Raw genomic sequence first — 13,197 nt, 5'->3', positions numbered from 1 at the left:
ATTGGATTGTTGGATTTAAAAAGGGACTTCAATATATTAAATTTTAAGATCACTTTGCTTAAAAAATTTCTCTTAATGCACAAATTCTAAACATAACTAAAATAGTAGTTTGTCTGAAAGATAATTTATAGAATTTACTAATTACATCATTGATATCAGCAAAAAAATATGCGATAATAACCAGAAGAGTGAATGGAGAGGGATTTGGCTCCTTAAGAAGTTTATTAAGCCTGGAAATCTGAAGTATCAGGGAAGGCAGAGTGAAAATCATGAAAGAACTATTACTCTTCTCAGAATACCTGCTTTGCAGTTCATAAAGTGTGCATGTGTGAGAAACCTTGTTCATGAATCTGAAATTTTCAAATGCGTACCTTATGTTTCAACATCTAAGGAAAATTAAACAAATTATGTTGTCATGCATATGATATTAAATGCCCAAAGAAAGTGTTTCTAATTATCCATACCTTGCTTTCCATTTCTTATGGGAAGTAAGGTCATCTTCTTATTCATCAACGTTACTATTTCAGGTTTCTTGAACCACTCAAGTATCCTTAAATTATGCTGTTATCTTTTTAGGGTATAATTTAAAATGATTTAAAATTATGAGACTGTAGGTGATAAATAAATGCTTGAATAATTTGGTGCACTGATGTCATTCTTTCTGCTCATAGTCTCTACTGTCTGTCTCCCTTTACTTCAGCATTTTAATAGGTGATGAGGAAGAAAATTAAACAACATGAAGCATGAACTAGTGAATTTTCTTTTTTAACTGGAACTGGATCAGAATTTTGAAGAGGGGGATGATAAAGAAATAGAATAACATTGATTTTGAAGTGATCCATTCAATAATGGATAAATGGAAAATAAATGATAGTAAATAAAATATCTGTCTCCAAGGCAAACAGTCTAATACTGATTTTTACAGGAATTTAGATAATGGTAAGGGAACATTCACTCCTGTAGTCATTCGAAGTGATAATGTTCATCTTTATTTTTATTTCCTTAAAAATATAAATAGCAAAAAAAAAAAAAAAAAAAGGCAGTGTGGATAAATTATTTGCTCTTGGTAGTTTCCACTGTTCGAAACCTAACTATGAAACTTTCCTAAAAGTGTTTTCGGCTCATGGGCTCTACAACTGGAGAAAAGACAGAACTGAGATAGTTCCCAGGAAGAAGGATGAGATCATAGTATGTCTCTGTGGTGGACTGAAAAATGGCCCCAAAGACCACAAAGTCCTCATCCTTGGAACCCAAGATTGTTAGCTTCTCGGGAAAAGTGGTCTTTGAAGATGTGATTGAAGGGTCTTGATATGGGGAGATCTTGGGTTATCAGTGTGGACACTAAGTACAGTCACAGGTGACCTTAAGTAGGAGGTTGAGGGAGATTTGGCAACAAGGAGAAGAGCAGAAGGTAGTGTGAACAATGAGATTAGAGTGATGTGGCCACAAGCCAAGGAATGCATACCCATAGCCGCAGATGTTGGAAAAGGAAAGGAACTCATTCTTTCCCAGTCACTTGGAGGAGGTATGGCCCCGTGCCACCTTGATTTTGACCCAGCAATACTGATTTCGAATATCTGGCCTCCAGAACCATGAGGGAATAAGTTTCCGTTGTTTTATGCCATCCAGGGAGTGATCATTTGTTACAGTGGCCATAAGGGGACAAGTTTAGTGCCCTTGCCTGCTTTGATGGTAAGAGTGCTAATCTTGAGAAGCTTTTAATCAAGCCTTCTTTGATGAGTAAATGAAACAATTTGGAAGGTGATAGGACTGAGAGGTATTTGATTTATTTATTTGGGAAGGTGAATGTAGAAGTGCCATTTGCCTTGATGTTTACTGGCTTAGTGACTTCTAGATCTGATTTTGCATTTTATTAATTAACCAAATGTTAATAAGTGATACATATGTTTATAAAATAGCGTTGTAATAGGAATAATTGGATGAGGATATAGTTTCATAATGACTTATCTTGATTTCAAGGCACTTTTTGAAATTATCTGAAATAAAATAAAGCAATTTGAATGTATAATTATGATTGTATAATAGGTTTAGATCTAGAGTAATGAATGTAAGTCATTAATTGAAAGTTAATTGGTAACATTGGCAAAGTTTATCCTGTAATTTGGGGATTGCATGCTTCAGCTGATACCTAGTATACAATTGGGATTTATTCGCACCACACCTCTGGGTCTGATAGTGTATTAAGTTATGAAGAATATTAATATTGCTGTAGAACAATTACTTGTTCATTTACTAGCTGATTAAAATTCATGCATAATTTATTGAAATGAATAGATTTTATAAATAAGCCTTCTTGTTCTCAAGGGCCTAAAAACAAAACACATATGCTAATACGAGGCTAGTCTTCTCTTCTAACATAAAAAATTTAATATGTAGTGGTATATTAGTCTCATTAATGCTAGATTTCACTCTAGTCATGCTGTAAACAAGGTATATGCTTCTAAGTCTCTCTGAACATTGTCACAGTTCCAAATTTGAGCTACTGCCTTGGCAACTGCACTACCCTTATTGTTGACCATAGCAAGTGAGATATAAACCTGATCAGGGTGAATTATTACCCTTCTTCCAGCTAGGCACCTGATTATATCAAAGTCATTTCTTCATGTACACAAAACACTAGTGATGACTATTAATTTTTGGTTTTAAAATTTACATGCTCTCTGGAAAAACAAAGCAAAACAACAGCCAATATGGGGCTTGTTGACACATTTAGAAATGTAAAGTCTTTAGCAATTCTTGAAATAATGCCTGGTTTGCCAGTGAAGAAATTGTAATGTCAAGAAGTTAAATAACATACTCACATTTACCCAGCTATTCGTGTGTGCATTTTGTGAACTTAGAATCTCCTGATTCAAATTTCATTTTCTTTTACATGTCATTTCCATAAAGATAGAAATGACAGAAGAAATATTATGCTTTACTTTTTCACTTGTTTCTAATAATATGTTTTGTTGTCGTTCTTTGCCTCTTGTTTCTCTCCCTGCAGCTCTCTTCCTCTGTTTGTTTCTTATTTTCCACAGCAATGGTGTGGAGAGTTTGGGTGGAGAAAGTTATCATTCAGTATATACAGTTATTAGTTCAGGTTTCAGAATACTTGCAAATTTATAGGTTAACCAAGGTTTGTTATTCATATCTCATTTGACAAATCATTCCATCATGTTAAATATGAGACCTCTTCAAGTTATTGTTCCATTGTGTTGTATGGGAGGCATTGCAGCTTTGGGTTAGAACCCTAGGAAGCTGTGGATTTAGCTTCATTTACTACTTAACTTAAATTAGTCAGTATATGAGCCATCTGGAATGAAAACAAACATTGCACATATGAGGCAAGTCAGTTTATTCGCAAAGTACAGACTGCTTCTTAAAATATGTGCAACATTGAGATAGTCTAGGAAGATATTTGCATTTCTTCTATTATGCTCATTTCTCTATTCAGTTTCATTTCAGCTCAAGGTTTAGAAAATATGTCAACTTTCTCTTTCTGTCTACTAAGACTTTTGTAAACTTGAAATATACAAGTCGTTGGTAAAATTTTATGATATGAAATGTCTAGCTTTGTCTTTCTTTAACAGATAAATGAAAATTCCAAACTATTTTGGTTTTATTTAAACTTTCTACTTTGTGAGTAGCTTCTCAATTGAAGTCAGTAGTGAAAGTTGGAATAGTTCGCCCTCTACACAATTTTGACTTTATGTTGTTGAAACAATCTTTAAACCATAAAGAAAAGATATTGTAAAGTTTGTAAATCGGATGTTAAGAACTACTTTTTCATAGAAATGGAAATAATTCTACACGTAGATTTTACATAGTACATACATTATCTTATATGATCTTAGTTTTATATATTTTCACTTTCGTGAACCACAAGCTCCTATGGTTCTACCAATAATGAGTTTGAAAGCTATTGCCATGATGAGCCATGATTACTGATGGGACTAACTTAATATGCCTCAAATATTTTTGGATAGAAAGAAGAAAATTGGTGTTCCTCAGTAGGTGTCTCCACCCATGTTGTTATTTTTTCCAATTTTAATTTTTATTTGAGCATAGTTGACACACAATGCTCCATTAGTTTTAGGTATACGAAATAGTGAGTCCATAAGGCTCTACTATGATTTATGTTGTGTTCACCCCAAGGGTAGCTACCATCTCTCACCATACAGTGCTATTACAATATCATTATATCTGTTTTCTACATGACTCTCATTTTAAAATAAGGAATTTGTTGGGGCGCCTGGGTGGCTCAGTGGGTTAAAGCCTCTGCCTTCGGCTCAGGTCATGATCTCAGAGTACTGGGATCAAGCCCCACATCGGGCTCTCTGCTCAGCAGGGAGCCTGCTTCCTCTTCTCTCTCTCTTCCTGCCTCTCTGCCTACTAGTAATCTCTGTCTGTCAAATAAATAAATAAAATCTTTTAAAAAAATAATGAATTTGTTGTTTTATTGTTACTCCGTCTCCCTTGCCATATTATATGACTAACCAATGTATACAACAGACTAGCAATTAGTACTCAGTAATTATTTATCATATGAATTTTGGAGGACCATTATTGAAAGTGACTTTAGTATGGTTAGAGATCTAGGCCAGCTAGTCTTACTCCTTATGTTAGGGATATTTGTAACTCAGGGATTCATAAAATGGAAACTATACTTTTTTATACTCTTAGGGTTTAAAAGCAAGTCCTGGGCTACAGCTGAAAACCCTTGCTTCATTTAAACCTGTATTAGAAAGTAAAACCTGTCTGTGAAGGTTTTTTGTTTGTTTGTTTTGCATTGTATATTATTCCAAGTGTGTGTTGCCATTAAAATAGAAAATCCAGTTTGAAAGATATTGGCTGTCTTTTCATAACTTTCTTCTATTTGCATATTCTCTAGTCCACCCCTACTGAGGGAAAGGAGGAAGCAATGTGTGGTTACATTTAATAGCTTTCCTTTGGGCACCTGGCTGGCTTAGGTGGCGGAGCATGCGATCTTGATCTTAGGGTTGTGAGTTTGAGCCCCACGTCGGGTGTGGAAATTACTTAAAAATAAAATCTTAAAAAAAAAAGTTTTCCTCCATATATATTTCTTTATGTCTTAAAACACACACATTTAAAAATAATTAATCGACTTTATTTCTTAGATTTTAGGTTTATATGAAAATTGAACAGAAAATACAGAAAGTCACTATGTATTTCTTACCTTGCCAACAGTTACCCCTATTTTTTTTTGTTTCAAATTTTTATTTAAGTTCTAGTTAGATAGCATATGGTGTAATATTGATTCCAGGAGTAGAATTTAGTGATTCATCACTAAATGATTCATCACTTACAATAACACCTACATCACATGTGCCTTCCTAATGCCCATCATCCACTAGCCCTTCCCTCGCCCGCCTCCCCTCCAGCAAGCCTGTTCGTTCTTTACAATTAAGGGTCTGTTAAGTTTTGCCTCCCTCTCTTATTTCTCCCCTTCCCATATGTTCATCTCTTTTGTTTCTTAAATTCTACATAGGAACACACAAACCTTTAAATCATTTTTTGGGCAGTTACCACTTTATGAAAATTAACACTTCATTTTAAAGTCTTTTAGCTTCCCTGAGAAATGTTGTTCAAGAGATTCAAAGAAGAATCTGATCACAAGGTACTAATTAGAGCATCTTCATGACATAGGATTCCCATAGAGGGACCACACTAGAGCAATAGAGTCCTTCATAAAGTCCAGTATCAAATTCACCTGCATCATTGTTAAATGAAAAATAGAAAGGGGACCCTAATTTATTTTTCAGTGTTTCTGTAAGTTCAGACATTACAATAATGTTTGCCAAAGTTTCTTTCAAGGAAATATCTAAGCTGTCCAAAATTAAATTGCACTGTACCTTTGACATTTGAGTTTAATGTTTGATTCATTGCCTTATCGCATGCTATTCCCAAAGGCTAGTGATATGTAGTGACTTGATTTTGCCTCGGTATAAATTTCACTTTCTTAAATTCTGTGGTGGGTATGTAGAAACAAGTCAGCACTTGGTATCGGCTTCTAAGTTCAGCTTTGCTGTTCCTTCCTCTCATCTCCTCTGCAGGAACTCTGCAGAAGTGAAAAACAAAGCAAAAACCAAAGTACTGCTTTGCCATATTTCATGAATGAAATAAAGAGTTATAATAGTATTCATTAATTTGGAGATTTGTTGAGGTCTTAGGACCTCAAGAATGTCAAAGACCCAACTGTACTCTGTTAGTAGCTAATCAGAGCTATCCATCCTTAAATATTTTCCCTTTATTTCCCTTGGTTACTGAACCTGTACAGATTTATCTTCTGGAGAGAAATGTTTTTAATAAAAGAAAACTTGTGGTAAAAAGGGTCATATCCCATCAGTGAAAAGTATTTACTCTTTAAAAATAAAGTTTCAGATCACTCATGTTCTGGTTTTCCTTAAGAATTTGTTATGTGCTCCTAAGTAAATTACGCATTAAACCTTTCAGCTTTGAGAGACATTAATATATCTATGTATTTTATTTAGTCTCTTGGATTTTTAACTGATTGGGTTGCACCTTCATCTCTCCTAGAACCACCAAGACCCATTGCTCCTCCCCAGCTGCTTGGTGTTGGGCCTACCTATTTGCTGATTCAGCTAAATGCTAACTCCATCATTGGCGATGGTCCCATTATTCTGAAAGAGGTCGAGTACCGGATGACATCAGGGTCCTGGACAGAAACGCACGCAGTCAATGCTCCAACTTATAAATTATGGCATTTGGACCCAGATACTGAATACGAGATCCGTGTTCTACTTACAAGACCTGGTGAAGGTGGAACGGGGCTCCCAGGACCTCCATTAATTACCAGAACCAAATGTGCAGGTAAGACTGAACAGCAGGCCCCTCTGCCTCGTGAAGGGATCAAGCATTAGACATTTAGTATAAATGCACTATTAAATGTTCTAATTACTTGGCACATGATACAGTCACACTAAGAGTTCTATTGAACTTGGTAAATTGTAGCTTTATGCCATAATTGGACTAATTTAAGAGCAGTGTGTTTCTGTTATTGTTCAGTATTATGATGAATTCATAATCTTTTCTTGAGCGGCAATTTTGCTCAGCCTGCTTGTATTCAGTCCAAAATCTCTGACAGATGCTGGTGAAGTATCATTACCATTGAGAGAGGAAACTTCGGCAATTCAGCAAGTGCTGAATACCTTTCGGCTATGTGGAGAATTGTCTCCCTTGGTAACTTTGTTACGGGCAGCGCAGAGGCCCTATCTGATAATGTAGATTAAAAAATTACTCTGAAGCTGGCCTTGGTGAGATTACTCCCTTACTCAGAAAACCTGTGGTTGAGGATTAACTTGACACCCAACTCTACAATATACAGAGACTTGTTAATTGCCCTCCCGGTGCCTGAAACAAAGTGATGAAAATAATAGCACGAAACAGGAAGGAAGGATGAAACGTGAAATAAAAAGTAATATATAAATATAGATCCCAGTTCCTAATTATACCTTGTTATAGTGGGAAAAATTGTTAGCTATTTATCAAAAGCCACTGAAAAGTTTAATTGTCTCTGTTATTAGAGAGCATTTTTAGTGTACTGTTTATATTATTACTGAAAGTAGCTTAATTTTAGTTTAGTTGGAAGAGCCATTTTTTAACCATCAAGTATTATGTTGAAACACCTGCAGAGTTAGTGCATGAATCTGTGCGTCCTGAACATTTAGTGATTTAGGTTCTGAAAATTGAAAACTAAGACTGTAGGGACCTATGAAAATGTAAATACCTGTAAAATTTTAGTCTTTTGTTTCTTGAACATGTGTTTGACATTTATAGTATTTTTGTTTTTACAATATTCCGGGGCTGCTCACCAAGAGAACTGATCTATAATCAAAGCAAAACCCATGAAATTACCTAATATACTGTCATCTTTAAATATTTTAAGTTCTCACTCAATTTTAATATATTAATGTTTACGTATAAATCTTTAAATATTTATATTGGAAGATGCTCACTAATAGGCAGTTTAACTGCTCAATTATTAATCTGAGATTTAGACAACAGAGAGTTTACTAATTTGTTCTTTGTTTCTGCGTTCTGTGGTTGGGTAGGCAGTTTGACCTAGAATATGTTGGTTAAGTCCCCATGGCTCAGCCTAAAGCACACAATTTGCTTTTTAAAGTTTCTTGCAGCTCAGTCTTTTTATTCTAGGTATGTGGCAAAGTATTCTGATTGTAGTAGGTGACTTTTCTGAGGGAGAGGTAAGTAGACTCCACAACCTCAGCGAGTCAGAGAAATAATTTAAAGAGGAGACACTGTGGACATTGAGGAATAGCTCACTCTGTCTTCCAAAATTAAATTCCCCATGTTAACATAAAAAGATGAACAAAGAAATTCATTTTACTCAGGATATTGCCTATACATATTTCCTAATAAAAGTATCTTTTCTTCTACATTTAGTCTTTATAAAGTATATACAAATTAAAATAATGAAGAGTAATTTACTATTCCAGTGTCTTCTTTTTGATTTCTTCCCCCCTCAAGTGTTTCCCCCCCCCCCCCTTTTTTTTTAATTTCCAGCAAGTTAACATACAGTGCAATATTAGTTTCAGGTGTAGAATTTCGTGATTCATCACTTACATACAATGCCCAGTGCTCATCACAAGTGCCCTCCTTCATCTCCCATCACCCTGTTTCACCCATTCTCCCACCCACCTCCCCTCTGGTAATCCTAGGTTTGTTCTCTGTAGTTAAGAGTCTGTCTCTTGGTTTGCTTCTCTTTTTTTCTTCCTCCCATATTCATTTGTTTTGTTAATTAAAATCAACGTATGAATGAAATCATATGGTATTTGTCTTCCTCTGACTTATTTTGTTTAGCAAAATACTCTCTAACACCATCCATGTCATTGCAAATGACAAGATATCATTCTTTTTTATGGCTGAGTAATATTCCATTCAATATATATCACATCTTCTGTATCCATTCATCAGTCGATGGACATTTGGGCTCTTTCCATAATTTGGTTCTTGCTGATAACTTCTTTTTGACTTCCATGGCCAAATTTCTTTCTTTTAAATATCTCATCTGTTTTCTTATTTTTTAAAGGGTTTCATCAAAGTAGACCATTTTAAAATTTAGCAGTGCCGTACAATATATTGTTAATATAATATGATTTTTGTTTAACCAGGAATTACTTGAAATCGGTTATTGATGTGTGAGCCAATGGAGACTGCAAGTATATGAGGTTGTGTTTTAAAGCTAGTTATGCTGTATTAAGTGGAGAAAACAGCATGTTAAGGAGCATTGATTTATCCCTATTGAATGCTTATGTTGAGAATGCATATTGACTGTAATAAGTAAAAATATGACTATAAAGTGTTTTGAGGTAATTTATTTTGAGAATAACCTTATCTATGTGGGAGGGAATAGAGTAAAAATAACTTACACTCATAGTTGCTTTCAAATTTATAAATGTCTTGACGTTTTGGAATTACGGTTCTCTTTTCCTTCTAATTCTTTATTTGAGAAACATTTAATCTGTGGGCCCTTTGGCATAAAATGGTGGCAAGCTCACTGACACTTGTAGTTTTACTTCCCACTGTAGAAAGTTTATTTGTTTTTAAAACTATCTTTTACATGTGTTGAGTCTTTGTCACATATGTTTCTTCATTTATAAACATCCTCAAAAGATGTGTTTGGTGCATGTTTTTATGGCCAAGAAAAGTGCTTAGATTTTCAAATATATTGTAGATTTGAGAAACTGGTTATTGTTTTATCAGGAATGTCTATTATTCTTGCTTTCTATTATTAGAAAAGGGAGGAGAGCTTATGAAAATCTATATTGTGTTAATTTATAAACAATCTCTGAAAAGCCGAAATTGTAGATAATTGATAAGTATTGTATATCTAAATACAAGGTCAGTATTGATGGTGAAAGTATGATGTCATCTACTTCCCTTCTTCAAGATGCATACTCCTTTCTCCAAATTTAAGATCTCTCAGCTTTAACCAGCACCTCTGCTGGCCTCAGCCTGGTATCCTATAATATGAAATAGGACACAGCTTATGCTAACTGTGATAGTAGCTGGTATTTAGTAATGATTTCAGAAGCCTAAAGTTTTTTCACAAGCTGTGGAAATGATTCCTTTGAAATCCCAATAGTAACCTTTGAAAGAGTTCCCATTTCATTCTATTAATTTTTGCAAGTTCTGCATACTGGTTCTATGTTCCATTTTAATCAAGGGTAGGAGAATGCCACACTGTAGTTGTAGTATTAATATCATATGGTTGAATAAATGCTGATTATTATGACATAGCTATTTTAATATACCCTACATGTTGACAATCAGGAAGCCTTAAAAATAAATATAAGAACTTCTCAGCTATGTCTTTGTGTCTGAAATAAATTTCACATGAATTTCTTGTAAAATAACAAACAAATGAGGATTATTTTCTGCCTCTTAGAAATTCTGTTGTTTTGGTGTATCACAGAACATTCTCTGACTACCTAGTACCAATCAAAGAGTGAATTCATTACACTTTATTATGTTAAAGATCCCATTTTAATATTTGTAAGTCATTGAAATTTTATTTCTGGCAGTAGTAAATTTTATTTTCTTGGCAGAAATCTGTCAATAAGTAATTTTAGAGTAAGTTAGTCAAATGGTTTTATTTGTGTGGATTAACAAGTAAATTTTGTATTTTAAAATGGAAATGTAGATTTTCATAGTGAAGTATTGATTATTTTTGTTTTATAATCAGCATATGAAATGACTCCATCATGATACTTTATTTTCACACCTGTGAGGTAGATATATTATTTTACCAATTTTGTAACTGGTTAATCTAAGACTCAGTTAAAACAAAGTGAAACAATGACTTACCTAATGTCAGACAACTGGGCAACTAGGACTCAAAACACATTTTCTAGTATTTGAAAAGCCTGAATTCTTTTCTCTCTTTCTCCTAGTATGGGTGATTTTTTTCTCTCCCATTCAGAAGAATATGGCATGCCTAAATGAAAGTATAACAGGTAAAATCTGGGAGGAATGTATATTTTTACAAAAGAGTATCTGCACGGCTAACGTATTCCCTGAGGAACATAGTTAAATGCTTGCCACTTCACTTTTATTGAAAGTACAATTGATTAGTGAGCTTAACACTCAAATATATGCTGTGTTTTAAATGTTTTAAGCAGTTGAAGAGGTGTAAAACATTGTTTTATTTTATCCTTTTCTGAAAATGCCCTGCCTAGTTGCCAAAGCTATTTTTTGTTTGTTTGTTTTCTTTCTAAAATACATTTAAATCATTTGGTAAGTGCAATTACCTGCTTCAGGGTCTCTCAAGTTAGAAGAGGTGGTAATTACAGCCTCTGGTGGCTGTGGTGTCCAACGCTTGCCTCACGCTTCTCTCTTCACCTGAGGGGTATGATTATTGCACTGTTAGCTTACAGCCTGACCCATGTTATTGTTCATATAATGCTTCTTCAGGCATTTTATGAATTTAAAAAAAGGTATAAATGTGAAGTTGTTTTAAATGGGAAGTAATTAAAAAACTCCATTGAACAATCAAAGTATGCTTGTTTTTTCTCTGTGTCAATTTCCTCTGGGTATACCATCTGGTATAGAAGCTTAAGAAAATACAGTTTCTTTTTCTCTTATTAAATGGAAATAAAGTATACCATCATCAAAAATTGTCTTCATTGCATGCTTTGGCAATTGCATGTTAAAATTGCTCTTTTAAATTGCCTACTGCTTCTGGGTAACCCATTGTGGCACTGTTTTATGATTAACTGACATTTTAGCACATCTCCCTCATAGGGAAGGTCAAGAGTTCAGGGTGTCCAGAGCGTAATATATTTACACAGTTGGGAAAACTACTTTTTACTCTTACACTGAAGTTCAATACTCTTGGCAAGTTTTAGTGAAATATGTAGATCTACGAAGCATTGACGAGGAGAACGTGTTATTTTAGAGGTAAACATTTACTAAAAATGCATGTTTTTCTCTTATAAATCCACAATGGAAAACAAAACAATACTCAGGCATATTCGGGAGATTACAAGGTGAGGAATTAAATTTTGGCCTTTTGGCTATAGCTTTGTCAGCAAAATGGAACCATTTATTGATTTTTACTGTGATCTAAGATAGTTATCAATCACAATGACTAGTTATCATTGAATCTCAGCCTTGAGGTTAAAACAAAATAAACAACTCTTAAAAGAATTTATATGGTTTAGGAGCATAAGGATGACATACTTTTTGATTTGAATTGAAGGCTTATAATTAATGCTTGTTTTAATTTTTTTAAAGTATTAATTTCTTATATCTGATATTTATACAGCTTCTTTGTTTTTGAGCAAGAGTTTCAAAAGGCATTGCTATTAATATTGAAGTAAAAAAAAAAAAAGGCTACAGATAAAAAGCCATAAGAAAAGTCATGGAAAATAATTCTTCAATTTTCTTAGCAACTTTCAAATATGTAGTACAATATTATTTAATATAGTCACCAACCTGTGTATTACATACTCATGACTTATTTACATCATAATTATAAGTTTGTACTTGTTGATCTCCTTTACCCATTTTGCCCTATCCTCCTACCCATCCTCCTACCCATCTCCCCTCTGTCGACCTTCAATCTGTTCTTTGTATTTATGAGTTTTGCTTTGTTTTTTTCATTTGGTTTGATTTTTAGATTCCACATATGATATCAATCATATGGTGTTTGTTTTCTCTGACTTATTTTACTTAGCATAATACTTAGCATAATACACTTAGCTCTGTCTGTAATGCTGTGAATGGCAAAATTTCATTCTTTTTATGGTTGAGTAGTATCTGCACGCGCGCATGTGTGTGTGTGTATACATGTGTATAAACCACAATTTCTTTATCCATTCATCCATCAACAGACACTGGGTTGTTTCCATATCCTGGCTACTGTAGATAATAGTGTAGTGAACATAAGGGTGACCATATATTTTCGAATTAGGGTTTTTGTTTTCTTTGGTTAAATAACCAGTGGTGGAATTGCTGGATCATGTAGTAGTTCTATTTTTAACTTTTTGAGGAACTTCCATACTGTTTTCCATAGTGTCTATACTAATATCCATTCTCATCTATGGTACACAAGTGTTCCTTCTCTCTGTATCTTCACCAACACTTGTTATTTCTTGCCTAAAATCCTTTTTTAGATTTCTTTCCTTTTTATTC

General features: G+C 34.0%; 1 protein-coding gene across 15 annotated transcripts in view; it reads left to right on the top strand.

Moving 5' to 3' along the window:
• Window positions 1-13,197, top strand: part of PTPRK (protein tyrosine phosphatase receptor type K) — a 549,502-nt gene that overhangs the window by 314,762 nt on the left and 221,543 nt on the right. For all 15 annotated transcript variants that reach the window (XM_032862518.1, XM_032862504.1, XM_032862503.1 and 12 more), the window contains one exon: window positions 6,562-6,855. In XM_032862518.1, coding sequence (XP_032718409.1) covers window positions 6,562-6,855 — 294 coding nt within the window. The remainder of the gene's footprint in view (window positions 1-6,561; window positions 6,856-13,197) is intronic.

The sequence above is a fragment of the Lontra canadensis genome, unplaced genomic scaffold (assembly GCF_010015895.1).
Source record: "Lontra canadensis isolate GAN:19392208 unplaced genomic scaffold, GSC_riverotter_1.0 scaffold23, whole genome shotgun sequence".
Classification (NCBI taxonomy): Eukaryota; Metazoa; Chordata; class Mammalia; order Carnivora; family Mustelidae; genus Lontra; species Lontra canadensis.
Note: the sequence above shows the minus strand (reverse complement) of the source record. Positions and strands in the feature narration are given on the sequence as shown.